Below are 25971 nucleotides of genomic sequence, written 5' to 3'. Positions count from 1 at the left end.
TGTCATTAACAGCTAACCTCTTGGGTATTTACGTTTCTGAACCCCATACAAGCGGTTAAACGAGACAATGCCCGGACTCAGAGTTCAGAGCCGGCCTGAACCTGATCACTTCAAATGCAACATCTCCAAAAGAGTCACAGGTCATTCTTACAAGTGACTCAACACCCAAAAACAAAACATTTGATCTGGCCCGGACTTGAACCGGAGACCTTTAGTGTGTGAGACTAACGTGATAACCAACTACACCACCAGACCAGTTAAATCATTGTGGAGATCGTGAGGACAAGATTGCCTTGAGGGAGGGGCAAGACGCATGGGATCGTGGTCGTCAGGGCTCAAGCGTGGGTCACGGAGTGCTGGCCCGCTTGGTGGGCCGGACCCGTGCCGGAGTCCGGAAGCCGCAGGAATGCCGGGCGTGTGAGCAACCGCTCTGATCCGGTGTGCAACAAAAACGTTGCCTGTCAATTTTGGGGTTGTGCGCTTTCAAACGTTATTGACATTGCATGCACGAGATTGGATGCCAGCGGTGGCGGATGACGGGGAAGACAGGCGGGGACAGACTTCACTGCGTTTCTTAGATCGACAGCTATATGTCTTATTTCGAATAGTAATTTAGTAGTCGAGTCTCAACATGAATAACTTTGGGAATACTTGCGACGGGCCCGAAGTTGTATTTGCGTTTTCTTGTAAGTAGAGGAGAGCAAGTTTCCCTAGCGACATGGGCTTCACCGTGACGTGTCTAAGAGTTTGCGAACCTTGCGACATTTTCATCTTGGTAAATAGTCACGAACGACAAGCTGACTGTTTGTCTTCGAATCGGTACTTGAATGCAACCTCAAAGTCTCCGAACGGGTTTGTTGCAGTCGTTCGCTGCTCCAGCCTGCGGTAATACTAGAAGGTGTTACTAGGTTTGTTTCTGAGTGACAGTCTTGAATGAGAGCAAGGCAGCTAGCTAGAATGAATTGTTAATCTTTGTGCTCTCAAAATCTGCCAACCCAGAAAAGTTTCCATCATTAGAATAGTCGTAGAGATGAAGTTGAAATAAAACTAACAAGGGGAAGGGGCCCAGCGCGGAGTAGGCTTGCCACTGTGGGGCTCACAGACATCAATTAGGTAACACCCCTCACCCACCCCCCTCTATTCTAGCCGTCACTCCTCCATTTTCATTGTCTCTCAACCAACCGATCGCCGGCTCATCACGCCTGAACAGCGGAGAGCTACCAGGAGCAGCCTCTCATCTAACACGACGGTCCATCATACTCCACGCCTCGTCCGGGCTGATTCGGCACATGCCCGTCAATCTCCACTGCGATGGCTACCCGCGTCTTTGACAAGTTCTTCGACCTCCCCCAGGAGATCCGTGACCAAATCATCTCATACCTCTGCCTCCTCCCGAACCCGATCCAGGTAGGACCGACAATCGACGCAGAGATACCCTTCCCGCACGACCTGCTGCTTTCCCACCCACTTCTTTACGCTGCCGGCTCCGCAATCTTCTACGAACAGAACCGTTTCATCCTCAACCTCCGCGGCCGGCCCCGCGCCGCTCTCGAGCGCGCAATATGTGACGGCACGCCGTGGCTCCTGGGCAACACTAGAGCTCGACGCCGCGTCAAGTACCTGGAGCTCTCGCCCGGCCGCCTGGGAAATGTATTCCAGAGCCATATCTCCCCGGCCGTGGCAGACATGATTCTCAACGGCTCGCTGCGCCACCTCAAGCTCGTGCTGTATCCGACGAGCACCGACAAGGTGGTCCTCAGCCATGATGCCGTCGACACCCAAGGGCGGCGGGCGGCGATGACGAGGCGAGATGACGCCTTCACCCAGTCGAAGCCTTTCAAGGCCTTGCTGCGGTTACTTGCAGACCCAGATCTGGAGACGGCGGAACTCTTTGTCGATCCTATCCATCGCGACTTCTGGTGCGATTTTCATGAGGGAGTGGCGTGCTGTAAGGGCCATCCCAAGGGGCCATGGCAACTGATTCCTGTAGACTGGAAAAAGCTCGCTGCAAGCTACGGTCATGATCATGAGCTGAGCATTGTCAGGGTAACCTCGTGATGTCAGCTACGCAATCAAGGGCGTCTTGTTTTGGCATAGTATCTACCTGATTCAGTGCTTAGCTGCAGAGATGTGTATGTGACTTTGGGGGTGGTCAAACGCCATAAGAGATCACGGATTCCCAGGACCACGACACGAAGAGCAGACTCACGATTGATATACGGGTTAGAAGGTTCACCTACTTTTACCTGGGTAGGTATATGGCTTGGTCTTGAGGTTTCGTTCTCATTTCAGAATACTTCACGAATGCTCCATGCCCAGCTTCGCCCAGCTTCGGCCACCTTCAGGACAGCTAGTTGAAGCTCGATAGCGGGTTTGAACTTACTAAAGAGGGTCAGTGGTGTCACCTCTGTGGCTCCTGATTTTCAGTCTAACCCTGTGTTGGTCATGGGGAAGAACATGTATGGGGTGCCGCAAAAGTCTTTCGGATTTCCAATGGCAGTTCTTTAGAAAACTTAACTTTCCAAAAGAATGATACAAGCTCCCCTCCTATTCACATGATTTATTATATCGACTCAACTTCTCTCTATTCCTGCAGCTTTCGGTTCCTACAGTCCAACTCAAACATCTACAAACTGGGAACGTCGGCTACACCCGCAATTTGCTCAAGTTCAACTCATCGCCATGGACTCAACAAGCAGCTCCCGACTTCCGGTCGAATTGTGGCATAACGTCTTCAAAACGTTGGTTCAGCAGTACGCTCGCCAACCTCAGCAGCCCGATCGCTGTCTCCTTAGGTATGCGTGTGTCAACCGAGATTGGCAGGCCTTTTTCGAGAAGGAACATTTCCAAAGGCTCACGGTGATCCCGAAACGCATGCATCAGCAACTCGGGAACATGGTTCTGCGGCAAAGACGGCTTGTCCGCCACGTCTGGTTTCAAATCGAGCTGGCGACTTACGCTTGCGATTGCTGTCATAATTCTAGTGACGGCAACTTCTATCACTGGATAAGATACTGGTAAAGATCTAACAAAGATCTTGAAATTACTCAACAAGCTTTGCATGGGATTTTCTCGATCTTGAAAAATTGGTCGCGTGGCACTGATAATGACGGACTAACTCTTGAGATTGGCCTTCACTCCCCGAGTGATTTTCATTACCGCTTTCAGAACTATGGGATTGATTCATCATTTACTCAAGCTCCGGAACTCTCGTCAATCGGATACCAAGTACCATCGCACAATCCGATGCCTGGATGGGTCAGTTGTAGTCGAACAGCGATTCCTTCACTGTGGTCGAACATAATGTTGTACGACCTCGTCTGTATCGAGGAAAGCTTTCCCACAGTAGACGTGGTGCACCATCTTCTCGCTCGCAGACAGACTCGCCGAATTCTGTCCGTAAAATTGTGGGATAATATGGTTCAGGCACTCCCCAATCTCGAATGTTTACACCAGGAGCTCTGGAGGGTGCGTTTAAACGTTGATCATCTCCAATCAACGTCAGGTAAGCCTACTACACCGCTTTCCTTCGTCCCCTTCTCTCTTCCTCTCTTTTTTTGCCATTTCTTGCGGTGTTCTGGAGCTAAAGAGTGAGGCAGTGTTTTTTAGGGTACTCTCCGCACTATGTAATTCTAGTGAGCTAAAGAAGCTGGTGGCATTCGGAGACATCAAGCCGTCACTCGCAACTCGACCTTACGAAGCGCTTTCCGACGAGCTGATTCACCGTCTCGCTATGAGAACCTGTAAACTGGAGCAACTGCGCTTGTCTTACGTTGTGGACGCCTTCAAATTCTTAGTCATCGCTGAAGGCCAGCCTGCCTTGCACTGGCTGAAGCTTGAAACCCTAGCACTTACATCGCCAAGTTTCAACATCGGAAATGAAGGGCGCATAACACAGATGCTTGAGACAGCTGCAAAACTCGCACGTAAGATGCCGGAACTGCGAACTTTGGAGCTTTGGAATGCGGAAAAGAGCCATGCTTTCGCCTTCACCTGCCACACCACCCCCTCCGCAGTTGAACTCTCACATAGGGCAACTTGGGAGTTCAAGCTCGCGGATTCCGTTGAGAACCTGTGGGAAGCCTTTGCCCAAGAACGGGATCAAGGACACAAAGTCAGTGTCCAGAGGGTCCAGTTGATCAACGCCAGCGAGTGGAAGTCTCATGGGGACGCCATACACGCTCTGAATTTGACGGCAGACGTGGTACATCCCGTGTCGTTGATGCAAATCCGTCGAGGGGAAATCATTTCTGCAACTGAGATGCTACCTGTGGAGCAGAAGTAAAAAGTTCAACCTAATCACAAAATCCCATGGATTCTATTCAGGGTATTTAAATTTGAAGTAAATTGACAAAGTTGACAAATCAGGTTTCATTAGCTCCATACTTCAATTCAAGTTGTTGTTGCTATGGATAGGTTTCAGCGTCGCATGTATCATGTCGTGTGTGTACACCCATCATTGTTGCTTTCCTGACTGGAAGTAAGACCATTCTTCGATATCCTCATGCTTGTGTAAGAGCAGAGAATGTAGTTGGCAAAAAGGTTCAGCCGAAACATATTTGATAGATAGCAGCCAGGCTATCAGCCAAATTTCGAATCCGGCCACCTTGAAGGCGTGAGATCTAGCGGGTTCAGACACCGAATACCCGAGGCAAACGGTTCAAAACTAACGCAATCCCTTAACGAAACCCACCTCGAAAGCTTCGAACTTCTTTGTCGGAGCATCCCAAGTAACATGAGGCCCATTGCGGGAAATGTCCCGGCCCCCGGCGCGCCGCTAGACCCCGCAAGCGCCGGGTGGGGCCGCGAGGAGCCCCGTAGACAGTTTGACGGAGTCTTGGCGAGGCCCCCAAACCAAGCGACACTACCCCTTCCGGTTTCCACTCCTATTTCATCTAAGAATGGCACCGAAACACGACGGTCGAGCCTCACGCCGAGTCCGGATGCTACCCTCCGCCCCCCGGGAAGATCTTTTCATAGAAATAAACACGCAAGGGCCCCTTACAGCACAATCGCAAACCGCCAAGATTGATAGATTGCTTCACATCGAGGAAGAGGAACCAGAACCCCCACGGCCTCTATTTACGTGTGCGGATGGGGGTACTCTCAGACTTCAAACGTCGAACAGCTAGCTGATCCCGCGCAGCTTGGCGTGAAACTCGCGCGAATCGGCTGTGCTACCGACCTTGCTCGCCTCGGTTTATCTTAAGCACAAAACCGAGAAGACTGTGAGATCTGTGTCTCGCTGACATGGGGGCCAGGAAGCATCTCTTCGAACGAACTTCGGGACAGACTTCCGCGGCAGCGGTAGCGGTCGCGAAACTTGGGACGACAAGCCGCGGCGGTCTGTCCGTCCAATCTTGGCGCGTGTCCGAGGGCAGAGAGCCTCGGGGCCGGCCCGCCGCCCGAGTCTGGCTTGGCTTTGGCTCTCGTTCAGCCATTCTGCCTGCACCGCCGGGGTGGTGGTTTGGCATCGGATCAACAAAGCATACTCCAGGGCCATCCCTTGGACACCGTCGAACACATGCCAACCACCACAAACCGTCCCCCTTTTCCCTTTTCGTGGTGACGTCAACCGGGGCTGTGGTTGCGTATCATAGTCGGGATTTACAGGGCGAATGGCTGTGTTCTGTTTGCTCTGTCCAAGGTTTCTGTCGCTCACCTCACGTTCCGGCAGATGCAGGGAAACGTTGTCAGAGACGGGCGCGGGTGCCGATGCTGTATGCCAGATTCCGACGCAGATCCGCCAGCGCGACAAGCCGCTCAACGGTCGGAGATTGATGGCTCGTACATCTCTGGCGTCGCGTCTTGCCTGCAGTTCAGGTGCGCCTGATAATTGAAAGAGACCTGTGCTGACTCGTCGCGTCTGCACGAGACCTGCTGTCGAGCGTAGCATACGTAAGAGCCCTGCAAAGCAGAGTTGCCTTGAGGGGTTCCCCCGTACCGACTTTGGCGACTCCAGCGAGTGCGAATAAACTCCGAACTTGCAATTAACTTCCCGAGACGCAGGACGACATCGGCTCAAAGGGCGAACCATCAACCGTCCGCGTCACTACTACATTCCATTCACGACCGTTGATCAGCGACGATGCTTTTCGCTAGATAGAGAGAGCCAAGAGGGCCAAGAGCGATAACTCAAGGCTCTAGTGGAAAAAGGAAATTCGAAGAAGCTCATCAGACCTCTCCAGCTGGCACCAGCAGTACGCTCAGCCTCGGCATAGCGAAACTAAACCAAAGCCCCCCCCCGCGCCCCGCGCCCATCGCGATATTCTCTGTGTCTCTTGTCATGTCTCTACTACCCCACGTGTCTCAAGAACCCCCTCGTCAATCAACCACCCGCTTGTCGCTCTGTCTCTCTCCCCCCGCCCTTCTCATCTACCTCCTAAACTCTCTCTTTCTGTTTCTAAATGTGCCCCGAGCGACGTCAACCAACTGCCACATAACAAACAGTAAATGGGTAATTAGCAAGCAACGCGCAATCCTGATTCCATAAAATGTCAAACATGGCGGTCTCCAATCCGGCACCGACACCCCACACCATTCAGCCCACCTCCCCATCCTCTGTCAGTCAATCAAGTAAACCAAAGCCACCACGCCAACTGTCTGATGTGAAATGAGTCGTAGAGAGAGACAGAGAGCAAGAGAAATGGGAAAGGTGGGGTGGCAAGGACTGGAACCAGCGCATTCCACCACCCTTTTCGACACTTGCGCAACCTGACCTCTCTTGCCTACCGCCCATCCGGGTCACACATTCTCTCTCTGTCTCTTCGCATTCTTTGCACCCTTCCCTGATCAGCGGGGTCAGATGTCAGATCATTGCATGAAGAGATCCACATGTGAAGCTTGGTTTTCTGTCTTCATACCGCCGTATTTCGTGTGTAGATTTGCGCGCGCTGGCACTCTGTCTGGGGCCAGCAGCCATTCACCGGCTCCCCGCTTGCCCCAGGGTTGTTAATCTATCTCATCGTCTATCTCTCTCCTGTCCCCCACAGGCTCGCCTGACACATGTGATACCTCCTTCCCTTGATCCGCGTAACCCGGCAATGTACTGCGTAGAACCATCAAACCTCCAATGGCGGTATACCCGAAGCAGCAAACCTGTCTGCCCACCACCCACATCCTGCATGTCGACTTTTCTTCTCCCCCTTCTTCAACTGACGAATCGCCAATTGCGGATTAGTCTACACAAAAGCACCAGACTAGCGCAACCGTTGTTATCGTATCAGACAGAACATGCAGGCAGCAAGTTAGTAGCACCATGCAAAAGAAAATGAGACGCAGGTTTGGCCTTTCAACTCCTGTGGTATTTTTTTTCCTAGTTTCTGTGTGAAAAGATACTTTTTTTGCCTGGTTTCTGTGCCAAAAAAATCCCGTGCCGTTCCGTCCCAGACTCTATAAACGAATGGGCTTCGGTTTTGTCCTGTATCTCACGTAGACACAATTTGCCTGGTCCTCGCTATCCGTGCGAATGCATTCTGCTTCCCGAGAAAAGAAAAAAGAGTCGTTAAAAAACACCAGAGATCCTGCGCCGTGTCATTGGGAGTGGTCTTCCCATTCTAACTCGCTTGCTGATAATGATCAAAAAAACCATCAGGGTTTCCTGCACCTTGCGACGAAATCTTATCTTGCTGCCGCTCTAAACTTTGACACGAACGCTCTCGCGTTTAGATTGGGGGCAGTAGAAAGAATCATCGTCGAGATTTAGGACAGGAGGGCGGGGTGCCAGTCCTCCTTGTGCTCGTCGGGGTGCTCGCCGTAGTGGACGGGGCCGAGCTTGAGGAAGCGCAGGCCGTTGCTGCCGGCGCTGCTAACGCTGGAGGTGCGGCGTTTGATGGGAGCGGGCGCGGGCGAGGCGACGGCCGCGGGTTGTTGTTGGGCCTTGAATGGGTAGGAGGAGGAGGTAGTGGGGGCGAGAGAGAGGAAGACGGAGTTGTCGACGGGAGAAGACATTTTGGCGGTGGTATTTGGTGTTTAGTGTTTGGTTGTTATTGTTTGGATTAAGGACGGTGTGGGATGGAGGAAACAGGTCAACTGCTTTTTTGTTCGAGACGGATGGTAGAGATTGAGCTTTCGACTTGATTGAGAGGAACGGCCAGCGGATAATGAAGGTTGAGAGCGTTGGAGAGTGAGATAAGGAGTGATGAAGAGGGGGGACGCTTGTTCATCTTTATATGTTGGACATACCGGGGGTAGCGGAGGGCAGACCTTGCGCCCTTCCCCCTCCTCGTCCAAGTCCCTCCTGGTGGAGGGATGGATGGTTTGAGTCTTGGTAAGACGACGGAGAGTGAGGTGACTTGTTGCCGGCCGCCCATGTCCGCTTCCAACCGGGTAGCAACCGGTTGCCAAAGACGCCGGGGTGCATTTACGGCTGCCGCGTACATACTTGCCAATCTCTACCACTCTCTTCTTTCCCAAGATTTGAATGGCGCGCCTGTCGCACCGAGGGCGCACCTCTCTGGCGCGACGCAGCCACTTGCGCCGGACACATTGTTTAACGCAGACCGTATGGGGTTTGGGGTGGCAAGCCAAACCGGGCAGGCCCAGGCAGGATAGGGAAGCATGTCGGATGGATGGGACAGGATCAGATGGGATGGGGATGGGATGCCGGGATTGCTGTGTTGGCTTTGCGTCCTCCCCCACGGCACGGACACACAAGAAGGCATGCACGAGGAAAGGCAATGATGTGCGCGGTAGCTCTGCCGTTGTGTTGTGTTGCGGTGCCTTGTCTTGGCCTCTGGGTAACTCTCTCAGCCAGCCGGGGTACGCTGTGATGCAAAACAAGCCACGACCAAGAGATCTAAATTTTGATCTCTCTCTACCGGGCCTGGGCTTCATCTCTCTCAGTTGTTTCGCACGGCTGGGTACCGAGGCGTTTCATTCGGGGGAAATGCAACTTCGCTAGTACAGGAAAGCGGCGATAATAAGTCAAAACTTGCCAAGGCGCAAGAAAATCGAGAAATATTTAGAACACGCAGGATAAAAGGGTCCCTCTGGGAAAAATAGATCTGCGGCCCACCGCCGTGGGCGCTTCTGAAACCCCTTATCAAAAGCGCTCACCGTCAAGTGTCAAAAATGACCGGGCTTTGCGACGATGTCGTTATTTTTGCTCTGTGCTTTTTGGGACCTGGACCAGTCTATTGAAAGATCGTCTTGACATGTGCACGTGGGCCCGCAATTGGCTGAGCCCATGTCGGGCGACAACGACGACGGCGGACAAGACGGGAGGAGAAGAGAAGAGAAGCGGTGGAATGAGAATTGGTCAGAGGCGGACTTCTGACAAACGGGTGGGCGAAGCACAAGGAAGAGAAGGGAAAGTGTTCGCGGCGGGCGGATGTATCCTTGCAGCACTTGTCTGCGTTGAGTCTACTTGTAGCAACACTGGCAACTCTCTACGGCGCTCGTTGTCCCGCTGTGTTGTCCGCAGCTGACGTGGGGTTGGTGCGCTTGAAGAAGAAAAAAAGGAAGAAAAAAGGAAAGCGAGCCACCCGCAATAAAAATTTGTGAAGCGGGGGGCTCAGGGGTTGTGTGGTGGTGAGTGGATTGTAGGCGGACGGGTGCATCCTGAAGGCTCGCCATCATGAAGTTGTGAAGAAAACATCACCAGATTTGATATCAGAAGACCGGAAGAATGACAAAAATGTGGAGAAAGCCGGCCCTGAGGCTCTTGGACGAAAACAATACCCAAAGCGTGAGGTAGAGTCCAGAACCCGAAGCCAAGTTGCCGGGCCCCGGAGCGCCGGTCGCGTCTCATTGGGCGCGCCAGCGACCAAAGAGGATTTCTCAGAAGGACGAGAATCGGCAAAGCTGGGGCTGCCATGCCACCCACAACTACCCCCATCACCCCATTTCACTCCGGAGCAAAGGAGCACGCCTCGGCTGCGTGTGGGGTACCCGGAGACTGCCGGCTTTGAAGCCCTTCTTGCACGTCTCGCTCTGCTCCTCCTGACTGCGTCGCCGTCTTGTTCCGTTCCGTCGTCTCCACCCAACCAATCCTTCCCTTCCTCTGATCTGACACAGCATTGCCCGACTCGGCCGTCATTGCCGCTGGTGGATTCCCGCCAGTAGCCGGCCGCTCGGCTGCTTGGGTGGTTGGCCTCCGTATCGTCGGGTGTTTGGTACGGGCTGGTGCGGTATGGTGAGGTATGCCACGGCACGGCACGGCGCCGCCTGCATTGCCATGTGTTTGTTCCTGCTTGTAGGATTCGGAATCGAATCCTGAGCTCGATCGAACTTGCCTTGCATTTGTCTTCTTCCCGGGCACTGGATGCTTCAGCCCTGTGGCTCCTTCCCGCTCTGAAGATTCCTTATAGGATTGTGGTCCATGATCGGTCACAACGAGGCATGCAAAAGCGACGTTGGCCGTCCTCCGTACTTCATTGTCTCGGCTGCACATGACACTAAGATGAAGTGCTGCCCGACTATTCCTCCTTCCATATGGCCATGCTGAGGCGAAACTTTCGTTTAGGTCTCTGACCTTGAGTCACTCAGTGAAGCCCAACTGACAGGCAATGGTCAACGTCAGCCGGTCGTCATCGTTGCTCCAGACCCGAAGCCGCGAGTACACTTACTCGCTCTTCTCACTTGCGCAAGACCAAGAGAGGGGTGAGTGCAAAGGTTCCGCATCTAACGCCGCCTCGAGGGACTTTCACGAAGACCACCAACAGCCGCTTGATAGTTGATGGGTATTGACCAGTGCCTGCAGGTCCTGTCACAAGTCAGGCAACACTCCGAATCCTCTCAATCTTGATGGACACACCTGGTTACTACCACCAGGACGATGCCTTTTCTGATGCAAGATAGGGGCGAGGCAAGCCCTCTCTCCCCCTTTCACTGCGTCATGTAGATTCGGCGACCGCGAGGGGTTCGAGACAGACCGCAATTTGTGGTAGCAGATGACTGTTACTCCCTAGTGACAAGTAACTCGTAACCAAGTTCGAGAAGGATGACCAACACGGACAATGAGATGGTGTCGAGGCCGCCTCGCATGCAAACTGCGGGCCGCTCGCGAGTTCCTCGTCCTAAGCGGGCAAACAAGGTGATCAACGGTACGTTGGGTGGCACAGCAGCCCATGCGCAAAGGGCGGTGATGCGGAAATGAAGCAGCCATCATGGACAATCTGTCATCACCTTGGTGAGGGGAAACCTTGTTGCTGATTCCTTCCACCCTCATCACAACCGTGACGCATCTGTCGTGATGAGAGCTTGCATTAGTGGGCACCTGACGCATATTTGCTTGTGGATGGCACGAAGTACTGTACCAAACGATACTTGACGCAGTCGTTCCAACATCGATGAGCATGTCTTCGCTTCCAAGGATGCGTGATGGTTGCCTAGCGTCCCCTCTATCCGTCAAGGATTGCAACATTCCTCGCCGGCCAAAGCTGGCACTATGCGGGTGCGGGCTTGGTGCGGATAGGGGCTAGACAGTTGCAGCAATGGCTGCGGGATCAGGAGCTTCGAACAAGGGCAAGACCGAGCTAGGGCGAGCAAAGACGCATGATGTTCGCCCGCAGCTTCGTGTACGGTGTTCAACGGGTGTGTCGGTCCGCAGATGTTCACCAAGACCGAATCCACGCTCAGGCGTCCCGGTTCTGTTGGTGACGAGAAACAACAAGGTGCAGATGTCATCTCGGCGAAAGGTCCTCTGCACATCCAATGAATGAGTGATCTGACGTCTTCAACTGTTCTTTTCTGCCCTTTTCAGGAGCTGCTTCTTTGGCTGAATGCAGGCATCCCTGCTTCCAGGCCATTCTCGAGGTCGTTGGGACATCGGCGAGGAGCACTGAAAGGGGGTAGAATTGCCCGAACAATTGCGAGGTTTGTCGAGTTATCAAGAGTCCCTTGCTCGAGGAACCTGTTGTCTGCCATGAATTTTGTCGTTATTCTGAATATTGAGCTGCTGCCATGGGCGGCTACGAAAGGCAACCATGTAGTCGGGTTGGTTGCGCCCCAAGACGTTGGCAGAGCGCTTATATGAACCAGGGTGTACGGACTCGCATGCTGATTGGTTGTTGGCCAAACACCCGCCGCTGCGACCTGGATCACACCTCGCCTGGTTCAAGAGACCTCAGGTCATTCTGCGCCAGGCTCGATTAGCAAGCTGTTTTTCGCTCACTTTCCAGTTGGTCTGCTCGGTTGGCGACAATCGCGCTTTCGTTTGTTGGCCCCGCGATATTTTGCCGAGTTGTAAGTGGAACTATCTAAAGCTGCAACGAACCAGGGCCAACCATCATCCGCTCACTTCCGCCGGTTGGGGGCGGTGTTGCAGCTAAGCAGCCTTGATGTGTTGTTGGGTCGCTTGTCGAGGAGGACAAGGCTCGAGAGACGAGCAATAATTTGGCATTCATCCCTGCTGGTCTCGTCGGTTTTCCTAAAGCAGGTTGTTGATTCTGACTGCATGGTGATGAGATGGGTCGATTTTCCTTTTGCTAGTTGCAGTAGAATATGTGATACAAGTATCTCTCGAGACAGGCTTGAACCTGCATTGTCGACCATCGATTTCAGTCACTTCGGTGAACCTTCCTGTCGACCGGCAACGTCATGGGCAACCAAGATATTGGTCAGGGCTGATTTCGAGCTTCTGAATGAAGTTTACCGGGTGATCTGGCAGCCAATGTCAACGCCTTGGCTTGGATATTCCCTAGAGAGGGAAGTCTGGGTAAACACTGCTGTTGCTCATTGGCGTCAGCGACTGCCGTGGTGTCAGCCTTTCTGGCTGGGAACTGATGTCTGTTGCAGAATGGTAGACTGACCCCTTTTCGATCAAAAGGTCTTTCGTGAATGCCATAAAAGGGTAGATGTCGAGCTCGTATTGGAGTCTGTAATGCTGAAGAAGGTAGGGGCTGCCCAGTGGAACAGCACTGTCATGCGAGGTACTTCTCTGCGCCGAAAGGCAACGGTACATGGAAGAGAGGGGCATCCAGCACCAGGGGTACCACATCCGTCGGTAGGTTGGAGTGCTCGGACAGTACACATCTCATGACGGGGAGCAGGTAGCGGTCGAAAGAACTCGAGGACATTCGAACAAGCTTGCCTGGTAAGACTGCCGGGAAGCGCAGGTCGCACGCTCGGCCGCATGAGACGGTGCAGTGTGTTGGAACAGATTGATGGTAGATTCATACAATGACGGACCAGAGAGTGTGTGTGTGCATGTGTGTGCGTGCGTGTGGATAACCGTCCTCCCTGGGAGCGGACCAAAGCGGAAGGCCAGTACATGGACGCAACCAACCCAAGAACCGAAGCGGTGGGCGAGTGAGCCGATGGATGGTGACCTGGGTGCTTTCGGTCACACAGCATCGACAATGAGGAGTCTCTCCATAAGATTGGTGAATATCGACACTGCATGAGGTGGCTGCTGAGATACGTCCCCCCTCATTGCTTGGCCTTGGGCTGGACATGAATCTTGGGATCAAGTGGCCCCCTCGTCTCGGGCAGGCCGAGATACAGAGCAGACATTAATGGCTCGATTACGAGATCTCGCGGTGGCGTAAGAGCTGCTATATACCCTAGGCATTAAGAGTTGAGCTTGTAAGGCGCCACCGTTGTGACTATGGTCAAAAGTGTGTCTAGGGCATTTGCCGTTGACGATGGAGATCTGAGCCATCGGGACGCCACGCCGATAAAGAAGTCTCTGTGCCTTCTGCACGCACTGCGGACGAGCGAAGAGGATGTCTCGGGAAGAGCCTGGAGGTAGGTAGGCCGGAAAGCATTGGGCGGGCCGGGATAGGGGGATCTCGAAGCGTGGAGTAGGAGCAGACAAGTGCATTCCAGTGCCACCAACAACCAACGAGCTGGGCAATGCAGCACAGCTAGTGGCCGCACCAAGGAGGCCAGGCCTCGGATTCTGAATAGGTCTTATTGATAGGTCACCGAAGTCTCTAGGTCAGCGATGGAGTTGGATTAGTTGCGCAGTGGATTGAGTAGTATACGGACGTATGTCGAAGGATGCTAACATACCTAGCGTTGGCTGCTAAGGCAGTAGCCGGCTGGGGCAGCTGCTGAGTCTTCCCAAACGTATTTTTGCAAGCCAAACATCAGCTCATTCAGCTGCAAAACTGCCTGCTCCTAGTTGGCCTAAAGGAGAGAGGTGCTAAGGTGAGGTGGATAAGGTTAGGTGCGCTTCCTCAGACATGGACACAAAGGAGACGGCCACAGAACGTACCGCTTTGGATACTGGACAGCGTCATGTATGTAACCTATCGCTCAGATTGCTTCAGGTGTAGGACAGTGAAAACCATGGAAATTGCAGCGAAGAGGCACAGTTTCTGGGTTCCTGATCCCAGCTTCGTCAACGGCCGAAGGAGAGAAGACGGACGGTCCCATGATGATAGAGGGCAAGGCCACGGTGGGTCTCTGCATGCGATGTGTCGAGTTATTTGGAAGACGGTCAGCGAATTGTGTGAGAAGTCGCGGTGAGGTTCGAAGTGTTGCTCTCGTTGCTGCCGTCGGTTTTTTCGGTTTTTTTTTTTTTTTGTCTTGCCCCTGCTGTTGGTACTTGGCCGTACTGTTGTTGGTGCTGGGTAGAAGTTGCCTAGACCTGTCGTTGGCAACAACACTACCGGAAACAACCTTCGACATTGCTTCCTTCCCATTAGGTATATGCATAAGGTAGGTAGGCACGTAATCCACACCGTGTGGTGACTGCCATTCCACGACGGACAGCACAGTGCCATTGCCGAATTGGGTGCGAACGAACCCCCCCGTCCCTTCTCCCCTTCTCCCCCAAAGCTTCATCTCGCCTCTCATCTCCCACACATGTGGAAAGCCCACCGTCTACCCACTCCTCCTGCCCGTTCCAATCGCGGTTGGTGCAGGTGCAGGTGCAGGTGCAGGAGCTTCCAGAGAGATGTCATCCACTTCCACCGGCACACCGAATGAGGGCGAGAACGGCTTGTTAGTGTCATGGCCGGCGTAGATGTCGACCACCTCACACACGCACACACGGCCGCGTTCTTGGCCTCCGTTCCCTGGGCTTAGCTTGCATTCCATTGTACACCAGACCAGATTCCACATTCCGCCTCCATTACCTTCACTGCATTCTTTGCCTACACGCCCGTCGTTTTCATCCGCCAACCCTCAATCGGTCGTGCGACCCCCGGCTTCAACCTTGACGTTGGTCTCCTCTTCGTCTGCGACGTCCTTTCGCTCCCCTGCAATCCAATTCGCACTTACACGCCACATCCCTGACGGCCTCTCTCTTCCTAGGTCTGCTGGGTTCCTTCACTGGCCGCTGGCCGCTCTCTCACCCCAACGGGGGCCAGATATCCTTCACTCCGACCACAGCCGCAACTCAGAGCGGCCCATTACTGAACCTCGTTGGGCTGTCTTGGCCTTGGCGGAAGATCGAAGCGGCGCAGTCTTCCCTTCCCGAGAGGAGGAATGATGAAGGACGTGACCAATTTGCGACTCTGCGTACCCGTGTCACAGGGCCACACTTCCACAGAGTCCGGCCTCGGTTGTCGACTCCACTCTCAAGGTGAACCCCTGGTCGATGATGTCGCTTCCCGCCTGTCTCCGACCTACCGCTACACTATGCACCACAGAACACCATAGCCATCACTGTCCGACCCAGCGGCCGCTTGTCTACTTTCTGCCATCACCTACGAATACTGCCTACCATCGACTGTCATGGACGCTCCAACCGTGGACACCATTGTGACGGACGAACGGCGCTGCAATGCATCCTAACCTTCTTTTGCTCCACATCAAACTTGCCTAACAAACTTGTCCCTTACCCTTAACGGGACCGGGACCTGGATTTGGCTGAGGCAGGGTTCGCTCTCTGTCCAGGGACGTTGATGTGGATATGGATGTGGCCTTGGCCCATCCGGCCGATCGTCCGCCTGTCTACGGAGTTTCTACCCTGCCTTCTTCTGGCCATTGCTCTAGTTCAATTCTTGTTCGTTCCCGGGAGACGGGGCACAATCAAACATTACATATGGGGGGGGGGAGCAACGTAGACACCGTCGTTGAATGGTTCTTGTCTTCGCCCTGCGGTTCGACCTGCGGCCTCACTCGACCTATCTGGGCCTTCCCTGTTCTATGGCCACCCCCGTATTTCAGGTTTCGACCCGGCCAACGACGACAAAGTTATCCTTCATACCACTCCGGCGTAAAGTGCGCTTGCGCCATGGCCTGCTTGGCTGTTCTAGGCTGTCCGTCACCTCAAATCTTTTCCAGCTGGTTGGGGCAAGCCGCCATGTGGCAGCCAGCAGGGCTAAGTACATGACTGGCTTGCTCGTCTGAGCCTATACCCAAGACTGCTGAAGGGACGGCAAACTGTGGTAGACAAATGAAGAGCTACACAAACGGATACAAAGGGCCTCAAGCAGTGGCCATGCCCAAACAAGTTAACCAGGGCTTGACGCGGATCACCCATGTGCGACATCGTTGAGAGATCCACTCGAGACACTGAACCGTCATCTCGACACTTGGGAGTATTCCTGGTATACGGATGCACTAGGACCAGCCCACGAGGGGTCTTTGGACATCTTCTGGCCATGTACAATCAAAACGAAGACGGGCAGGTGGGTCTGCTTTCTTTGTAGGCAGTTGCTTGCCCGCTCCTTGGACACCGGGGACCGACCACTGCGGCATGACCCTGGACCACCACCACCACTACCACCACCACCACCCACGTCAAGCTCTACCCTGCTCGGCCTCGTCGTCGTCCCGTCCGTTTCCCACGTTCCCCAAATGGGACGTGCGGCCAGCGGGTGACATGCGGCAATGGAAACCCACGAGAGGTGCAACGCCTTCCCTGCCGCGAGTGTCCGTTATTGCTAGGTAGCCAGTGAATTAGGCGGGGTGGCTTTGGTCACTTCTTGTCTTCTTCTTCCTCGTCCTGTTTTCTCTTCTTACAACATTGTTCTCGACAAACTTCAGTTTGCAACACCACGAATACGTCTACTAGTCAGCTTCTGCCGGCAAAAAATCGAAAGCCTTTATCTGAGGTGCAGTTCAAAGTCGTGGGGCGGCGAAGGCTACTTTGGGGATATCCCCTTGTCTACTCACATCTCGTTTCCTGCTACAACACAACAAGACTTGCGTCAACAGGGCCGAATTGACGACCGCGCCTCCCAAGCGCAGTTTGGGGGCCCTTCATCTTCAGTAGATATCACATCCAACGACTGTCGTCTTCCAGAAAGGTCTCTGCACGAGACCCTGGTCTTGCTGTCTGGACAGGAACCGGCTTCACGCCCTCTTCGGAGATAGCCTGTCTTTTCTTCTAACAAGCCGGCCTAAACACCCTCAAGAGCAGTAGATTGGCCGTAGTTGGTAGCTGCAAGCACACAACCGGGCCATTACTCTTGCCCGGGAGAGCTAGTAGTGAGGGCTTAGTTGCCTTGCATAGGCTGGGTTCTCCACGGCCGTCCATCCAACCCCACAGGACGACCGCCTCCCGACCGCATATCTAGGGGCGGATCAAATCAACCATCTGCCCGGTCCGCATCCGCAGGCCAGCTTCCCTCTCACAAGTACCGCGACATTCAAGGTACAAGTGCCTGTCACAGCCCGTTACATCTTCTACATTATATCCCTCCAACAAGTCGCAGCCCTCCCTGCGGCAATATTACAAGACGTTTGACGCACCAACATCCGACGCGGCCCTACCAACAGCAGCATCGCGGGTAGACTGGCAAACAACCAACAGCCAAGCTGCGTCTATTTCCATTTGGCATCATCGGTGTGATAGCTTTCGCTGGCCCTCGTTGCTTTGCTTGGTTGGCAATTATTGACGATGGCAAACCAGTCAGCCCACCTTTCCCGACCATCAACCCCAAGACAATAAATGACTACGACCTTGAGTTCGTGTCACAAACAACTATAAGACCGACTTCATTCCCTCCTTTCCAAAGCTTCTCGTTCCTCATCCAGCAACCACAGTAAGGACATTAACTACAACACCGACTTTGAAGACAAATACGGCAACTTCCGACTCACAAGCTTCCCGCCAACCCATCTCTTCCTCAACGACCACTTGCTTGATTTTGCTCCTCCTCCGGCCTACTTGGATTCTCGTCAAACTACCTTCTCGTTGCGAGGGAGACCACTTTGCGCTGTGCTCATACATTTTGCCGCACATTGAAAGTTTTCTTCTTGAACACAACAACACTCCGAATCAAGATGTGCAACCAACACAGCAACTACTACACCAAGTGCGGACACACAGAGTCTTATATCAGAGAATGCCGCGAGAAGAAGAACTCACAACCGTGCAAGCTGGAGACAAAAGATCCCCAGAAGACGGATGGGTACTGTTCCGCGCCCGCTTGTCAAGCAAAGCAGTAGGTTAGTTTTGGGATTGCCCTTGATTGCCTCTTCGTGGTGCGCTGCTAACATGTGAATCGCCGTGTAGAACAGCGCCCGTACCGCCACGAAAGGAGACGGTCCAAAGACTATGACCTCTCGTCAGGCTTTTCCATGGAGCCATAGGGCTCACGCCCACACTCATACTCTTCTTCAACGGTCAGGCGATGTTGGCGACAGCAACCTTGGGGGATGGCGATGTATTGGGGCTGTCGGAACCCGCTCGCCAGGGGACCCTTTTCTTGATGTCTTGATTCTGTTCACATGATTGGGGCGTGTTTTCAGCATCAGACGCGGTGTTTCTTTAGACTTTTCCGGCCAGTCACCCAACCTTCACATGCTGGGGCTGGCCATGGCCAAATTCTCTCTCTCTCTATCTCTCTGCCTGTCAATAGTTCTCTGCGATGGCGCAGTCAATTCAATCCTTCCACAACTACGCTCCAAACCACCAGCCTCACTGTAAGAATTGAAAGAGGAGTCAAGGCAGCAGTGACATGGCCGAGGGTCTGTCAGAGGGCTGCATGCGGTGTCGGGCCACATTCAGATCAGCCAGCATCTTGGACCCCGAACAGAGGCACTAGAATGGGGGCAGGGTCGGCAACGATGAAGAAGAGGGCGGCGAAATACTGTGGAACTGGTGTTACCTGTCAGAAAAATACTGAGGCGGCACGGCAGGGAGCGAGCGGGAGCGGTCCGTCTGCAAAAAACGCATGTATGTTCCCGCACATCCAACGGCCGAGGGCATTGCATGATTCATAGGCAACGGTTTGGCCCCAACCTGAAGAACGACCCTTGCTGCCGTGTTGGTGGCGGGATCGAAGAAGGATGCGCGCAGATACAGAGAGGTACATGAACGGCGAAGTCATCCAACAACGATCCATCGGAACTCTTTTTTCATTCTTCTTCAGCGGCGGTGCACGGCGGCGCAATAAAAGAGGGCATCGGCCAGCCAGCCGGCCGTCTGGGCGTGAGGCTGGGAAAGGCCGCGCCGGGCCCCAATTCAACACGCACGGCGGGTGGGATTCAAACTTGACCCAGCATAAGGGTCTCGTCATGTGATGGGCGGCCGCCCTTTTCCCCCCTACGATTGTGTTTATTAAGCAGACGGCGGTCAGGCCAGGTCGCAATAGAGGCCGGAACCGCAGCGGAATGCAGGATACGCGCGACAAGCGAGGCAGCGTTGCGAACAACAAACGCAGCTTGCGCAAAAGCCATGCATGCCATGCATCTTTGCTTTTTTCCGAGCACCCTCGAACAACCTTGCTTGCAAAATGTCGGCGAAAAAGACGGGAGAAGGAGAAAACCGTAGCGACGGGTGTCGCACAAGCAGGGGAGGGAAACAGGTGAGTGCAACCAACGGTATATATGAGATGAAAAACAACAGGAAGAAAAGAAGCCGTGAAAGAAAATACACGGACTGGTCCGAATGGCCACTTGGACGGCTCGTCGACAATATAAGGCAACCAACAGGGCACACGGCGAGAGACTGGATGCACCAATCCAGAGCGGTTGCGGCGCAGCTGTCAGAATTCACACCATCCGTCTCTGTACTATGTAGGGCAGACGGAACAAGCGAGACTAAACCACGCCATACGACCCTGCCTCATTGCAGTTCGACGCTAGGTATGCTACGCTACGCTGCCCCCCAGGCTTAGCGTAACGGCGGGTGTACTAAGCTAACCCATGCGCGCTAAGAAAGAGGCAGAGAGAGAGAGAGTCCGATGAGATGTGCAATGCCTCTCTTCTGTGTCCATCTTCTAAAAAAATCAATTTTCAAAGGTGCAATCTCAGGCCGTGGTCGGATTGGGGGTGGGCGAGAAGGATCACTAACATGGAACATGGGGGCATTGAGCTTGTGTGACGAAGCCCCCCTTCCCGGTGGAAACAAGACGGGCCGGTCAAGCAGTTCAGAGTTGCTGCGAGGAGCCGGCAAAACATGGGCAGGCAGGCAGGCAGTCTGAGGCGAGTTGGAAGAAGACGATGAATGGTCGACTAGACGAGGTATGCGTTAGTTTGGACCTTGCTCTGCGGAGCGACCCCGGACGCCGGGAGACAGTAAAGAGACTAGGCCTGGGCTACCTGACGACCGACTGGACTAGGCCGGGAGCAGCCAGCAGTCAGTTTGCGCTTGCGCTTCCGAGCATTCTCGCCAGACTTGAGAGTTCTGCCCGACGATGACAGGATAGGACACGCTCTCCGGATGTAACCCGCCCTCAGATCCATCACCCATGCATGCCTTTTCTAATGTGCCCCTCAAAATGGCGGGACTGTGAAAGGACGTACGTGGGGACAGACATCGAGGCGAGAGGATGTGGACATGGACAGGCGTAGTAGCAGAGCGGCGAGTTGGAGGCTAGAGGCCTAGAGGGGAGGGAGGGGGGGATGGGCAGAAGAAGATGAGATGACGACAGGGAGCCGTGGAGGTTGTCACTCTGCTTTGGGGTCAGGAAGCAGAAGCAGCATTGGGCTTGCAGTGCGCACTGCGTTTTTAAGGTGGTACCCAGGAGGGAAGGTAGGTCAGCAGGGGGGAGCTGTCTAGCTTGAACGAACTTGAACCTCACGCAGCGCAACTACTGCAGCACGGATAGGTAGAGGTAAGGTAAGGTAAGGTAAGGTAAGGTAAAAGGTAAGGTAGGGTGCGTGCGAACATGAGCATGCATGGAGCAGACCGGGGGCCAGGGTGATGGGCACCACCCATGATGTGGGCCGGGAGATTGACAGACGGGCACGAGCTCCAGCTCGGAGCCGCCATGTCCAGGCAAAAGCTGAAGGTAAGGTATCCGTACGGATACTTGAAGCAAAGGTATTTCAGGCACTGCTGGAGGGGAAGACAGCAAGGAGAGAGGGTCCAATGTCCTCCCGTCGCCTGGCTGTCCTTGCCCTGTCAATGTCAACCCGGATGTGACATACCATGTAGGTAGTCAGGGCAGGAAGGAAAAGACCGGCGCAAGCAGGAGCCTTTTTTGTGCAGCATTTTACTCTGTGGACTTCACCACACACCTCCATCATGCACTTCACCAAGCCAACGTCACGTCGTCTCATCAAATCCTCCGCCCCTGGCCGACCTTGCCCCAGGTACCTGGCTTTGCGACGCGAGAAACACACCGGCCGGGTTTTTGGGAGGCCCTTATCTCGACTGGACTAGACTGGACACGCCTTGTCCGGTTTCCAGCTGCGACTCTCGCCTGTTGTTGCGTTGCTCAATGGAACCCTGGGTTTTTTTTTCTTTTTTTCCTTCCTTTCTCCCCTACGTACGGATACGTACGAGGCCACTCACCCTCGCCTTCGTATCCATGCCGACTGGCCTCGCCGTCACGCCTTCAAGTCGAGGTGGACACACGGCTGCGCAAGCAGGCAGGCAGGCGAGCGGGCAAGCAAGCGTCCATCCCAGTCTCGCCTTGGAAGACGTGATGATGTGGGCGCACGTCGATTCTGCCCGTCCTGTCTCGCCTTACCTCAGGTAAGATGATTGCGGATACCAGCCTAAGGCACAGCTCTGTACGCTGACTGGCCTCGTGTCCAGAGTCGCGCATGCACCAACTTTACTTTATGCTTGTATTCGGCTGTACCACCGCCGCACGCTTGACAAGACCGTGGTTGTCGCGACACAAGTATCACACAAAACACGGGCACGTATGCACGCACATCCACCACACGCATACCGTTTACCATTACCTCAACCACCCAGCTTGTCCACAATGTCTGCCTGCATTACTCTCGACATGCGCCGTACCGGCAGCAATTGCCGGGTTGCTTCTCACAGTTGCTGTGGCCGTCGCCATCTCTGTGTCTGTTGTTTTTTCTTTCTGGCCGCACGCAACCTTGTACAACCCCCAATGCTCTGCCGTGGCCTCATTCCCGCGTCATACCAATGCAGCTTCGCGCTGCGACCAGAGTCTCGCCGTTCAAGTGCCCCGCTGCAGTGCGCCAAGCCTGAGCATTGATGCCTCCTCCACTAGCAATCGACCGCTGACTAGGGGATCCCAAGCAACTTTAGACATGCGGAACATGGGGTCCCATCTCCAGGACCTCAAGGGAATTGGATGAACACTACGATGCGAACGAGTTTCCCGATCTGCCTCCTTCGTCAACCGCTTTTTTTTCTTTCTTTTGCGCCAAGATGCCCAACGGACACAACCCGGCTACAGAGAGAGCCTCTCGCCAGGCCAGACGGGCGTATACCCCAGGGCCGTCATCTCACCCCAATCACAAATCTTGCCCGGCATACGAGTCCTTCACGCCGTGTCTCTGCCAGCTAATACGGTCATTTTCAACAGAGTGACGGCAAACATTTGCTCAATAGCCTAAAATAACCGGCGTGAGGATAGCAGCTGCTGTTTGTCGCCCCTGTGTCCTGGCTCCCTGCCGAATCCCTCGTGCTCGTCTTCGGCCCGTCGTCTACCACGTTGACACTCTCCGTGTCACGTCCTACAGCACAAACATGAAAAGCACAATCGCATTCTTTTTTCGTCGGATTCAAGCACTGAATACTGTGCCCACAACACCCAGCCAGTCTGGGGTTTCGCTTAACTTCAGCACTGCGCTCAGCACCTCTCCGCTCGCGACGGATCTTCGGCCATGACCGTCCACCCAACTTGCATGCGTGTTTGGGGCACAGGGTGCTGTCCGGAGCCAGCTTGCATGTGCAGGCCGCCGCCCAGGGCGCCCGCCAGCCTGGTCGTCGGCGGCTATGCACATCGCTTCGACTGCATAAAGCCAATCAGGCCCAATGGAAACTTCACAAAAGCAGGTGGTACTCTACTTGCTCAGGAGCTGCCAGCTTTTGGGGTCGGATGCTGGGCGGAAGCAAGCCCAACTGCGCCACAGTTGCAGATCGTTAGACGACTCGCGATATCGTCGCATGCCTTTTTTCCTTCCTTTTTCTTCACAAGCTCATCGCCCCCTTCGAGGCCAACGTCAAGCGAATGGCCCCCAGTATATCTCGCCAGACCGGTCCAAAATCAGCGACGGGAGCGGAATCTAGCCCGCAAGCCGGCCGATTTACGAGGGTGGCACGGTTGGTCTTTTGCTTCTCTCCCCTCCTTGTGCAATCCTTCCTACATGGGCCCATGCTCGCGCTCTTAACTGAAGTGTTTATAGAAGGGATAATCAACAAAACTCCAAGCCGCGGGAACCCTTCAACCCCATGTACGCCTCAGCGCTTCACCCCCAATGCCCCATCTCACCATGCTAGGGCTAGGGATAACCCCAGTGATCGATCTTTGCGGCAGACGGTTCGAAGTTGTAGCGTCTCGACCGTGTGTCCTGTGCGCCGAGTTCTAGGTCCCACGCGGCGCGACTGATTGATGATGGATTATCAAGAATGAACGAAAAGCAGAGAGACCGTGTTGGTTCGACAACGCGCAATAACCGTCTCATTGTGGGGACTCGATGACCTTTGGCCCCTTCCATCTTTCACCGAGTTACTTCGCTTGTGGCAGTCAAACGCCTTCAATATTTCCTTTTTTCCCTTCGACTGCTGGAGGGGGCCCTGTTACCGGGCTCCGGTTCCCTTGGCCCGTTGACCGGGTCGCCGTCCAACCCAAGACCAACAAGCAGCAAAGGGCATATGAGGTCAGGGCCCTGCTTTTCGCCGCAAATTTGGAGCCCACAATTCCCATAACATTGTGGTCGCTACGGGCGCTTGGGAAGTGAGCATACGCCCTCAAAGTCAGCAGTCGAAGAGGGGGGAAGAGAGGCGCAGGCGAAAGGCACAATGGCCTGCCTGGCTTTTGCCGCCTTGCATTTGATCAATGAACAATGTCATTGATCTGGGCCGGCTTAGATTGAGATGGCCCTTTCGGCGGGACTTTCGTTTTCCTTCTCTCTCATGCCTGCTATGGATACGGTGCCCCAAGGACCTGGTAAATACCCTTGTTCGGGGCTCGGGGGAAACGGCACAGTCTCTGCCACTCGGCCGCAACCCCGTAAGGCAGTCTTCCTCTTCATTTCGTTTTTTTCAACACACCCAAACCGGGTGTGGCCCACGCGCACGCACTAACACACACACACTGGCAGTATGTACGCGTGCTGCTGAGCGTACACATGTTGGAACCAACCGCAAGAACCGCGGCTTGGCAAAAAACAGAGAAAAAAAAGGGGAGGGGGAGGGTTCATCAAATCTGGATTGGAACCCTCGGCGGGTGTTGGTGAGGCCAGAGAGTCAAGCGACCTCCCGCACACCATCATCAAGAACGACTCCTGGTTCGCCCTTTCCTCCCTTCATCCCCATCCATTGCACACAGCTCCGTGGTTACTGAGGAGAGAGGCTGAATGCCCAGACCGGAATCGTGAGCATGTATGATGACTCGTAACTTTTGTGACGATGAGACTGGCACACGGGACGGGACTAAAGATGGAGACGGAGAGGATGGATGGAGCCTCTCGGCTGGCCGAAAGAGGAAGAGCGAGCAGTCCGACGAGGACGCGTCTTGTCCTGTGGGCAACTAATCCATGATGTCTACCTGACCCTTGGTCAACGGCCCCCCTCCCGAGTCTCCAGCAGGGTACGAGCTCCGGCCCCGCCTTGCATCATTGATGTTGTTCATGGATAACCCTCATGCCTTTACACACAAGCCTCAAGGGGCCCTCTCCGAAAAGAGGAGATACAAGAGCCCAAGACAAAGGAGGACCAGGGAAATTAGAAACAGACTTTTGACGAACGCTGTGGGAAGCGGGTGGCGCCGCTGTCGCCTGCGTCCGCGCACCCGCCGTCCGCGCCGCTGCCTGCTCGGGCACGCGAAGGAGAAGGAGAGGAGGGACGATGACAAGGAGCAAGGAGCTTTTCCTGTTGCGTCCTGGTGCCATGTCAGTTCGCTCTGGCAAGGAGGAACGCGGACGCGTGGGTAGATTGTGACGTCTCCCCCGTGAAAACCCCCCTCGGATGAGCGAGGCGATTCTTGGTGTACGGTCTCAAGGCAGGGAGGGGAGGAAGGGGGAGAGCGAGAGGGGGGGGCGTGGGTTGTGTTCAATAGTAGGAGTAGTAAGTGATGACAACGCCGTAGATCACGTCCGACTCCATCGACACACATTTCCCCAACCGTGCTCCTCGAACCCACCTTTCTTTCTGGCCCTGGAGCGGTAAAATTGGCTGTCGTTGTTGCCCAACGTTTGGCATTTCCTTGAAATAGTAAACGCGATGTTCGGGCTGCAACTGCAACGACTGGGCACACACGCCTGGATTGATGCAGGTCGTCGGTCATCATCACAACGGAGGCTCTGTCGGTTGCTGCACACTTACACATAGAAGGTTGCACAACATGCATGGCACAGTGTTATTCGCAGCAAAACCAATTTTGGTCCATTTCAGAGTGTCTTCTGTGGGTAGGGGGGTAAAAAAAAAACTAAACCTCCTCTCCCTCGCGAGAAAAGTCCAATCTGTGTCTTTGTCTCTTCCAACATAGGGGGTCGGGCCGGGGAGTCCTTCAACCTCATCTCTCCGTCGCACGTAACCATCAAAATCAAGAGTCCACTCCCCTCCCTCCTTCCCCTTTAAAACCCCTCGCATATAATACAAATCAGCTTTTTACAGAANTCCCCTCCCTCCTTCCCCTTTAAAACCCCTCGCATATAATACAAATCAGCTTTTTACAGAAACCACGCCGGGAAAGGGTTTTCTTTCTTTGGGAATTTTTTTTTCTTCTCAATCGTTTGTTTTGCGAG

The 25971-nt window shown here is 54.2% G+C and overlaps 2 protein-coding genes across 2 annotated transcripts; one reads left to right on the top strand and one right to left on the bottom strand.

Moving 5' to 3' along the window:
* Positions 1–1311: 1311 nt before the first annotated feature.
* GCG54_00000061 (uncharacterized protein) lies at positions 1312–2058 on the top strand (the record flags this gene model as incomplete). The annotated part of the gene is made up of 1 exon (XM_045400204.1): positions 1312–2058. The coding sequence occupies one exon, from the start codon at positions 1312–1314 to the stop codon at positions 2056–2058; it is 747 nt and encodes a 248-aa protein (XP_045265854.1).
* A 5643-nt stretch (positions 2059–7701) lies between these two features.
* Positions 7702–7950, bottom strand: GCG54_00000060 (uncharacterized protein; the record flags this gene model as incomplete). The annotated part of the gene is made up of 1 exon (XM_045400203.1): positions 7702–7950. One exon carries the CDS (start codon positions 7948–7950, stop codon positions 7702–7704), a length of 249 nt encoding a protein of 82 aa, XP_045265853.1.
* Positions 7951–25971: the final 18021 nt, after the last annotated feature.

This window comes from Colletotrichum gloeosporioides (genome assembly GCF_011800055.1).
Source record: "Colletotrichum gloeosporioides strain Lc1 chromosome Unknown consensus_33, whole genome shotgun sequence".
NCBI lineage: Eukaryota > Fungi > Ascomycota > Sordariomycetes > Glomerellales > Glomerellaceae > Colletotrichum > Colletotrichum gloeosporioides.
This window is presented reverse-complemented; position numbering and strand designations above follow the sequence as displayed.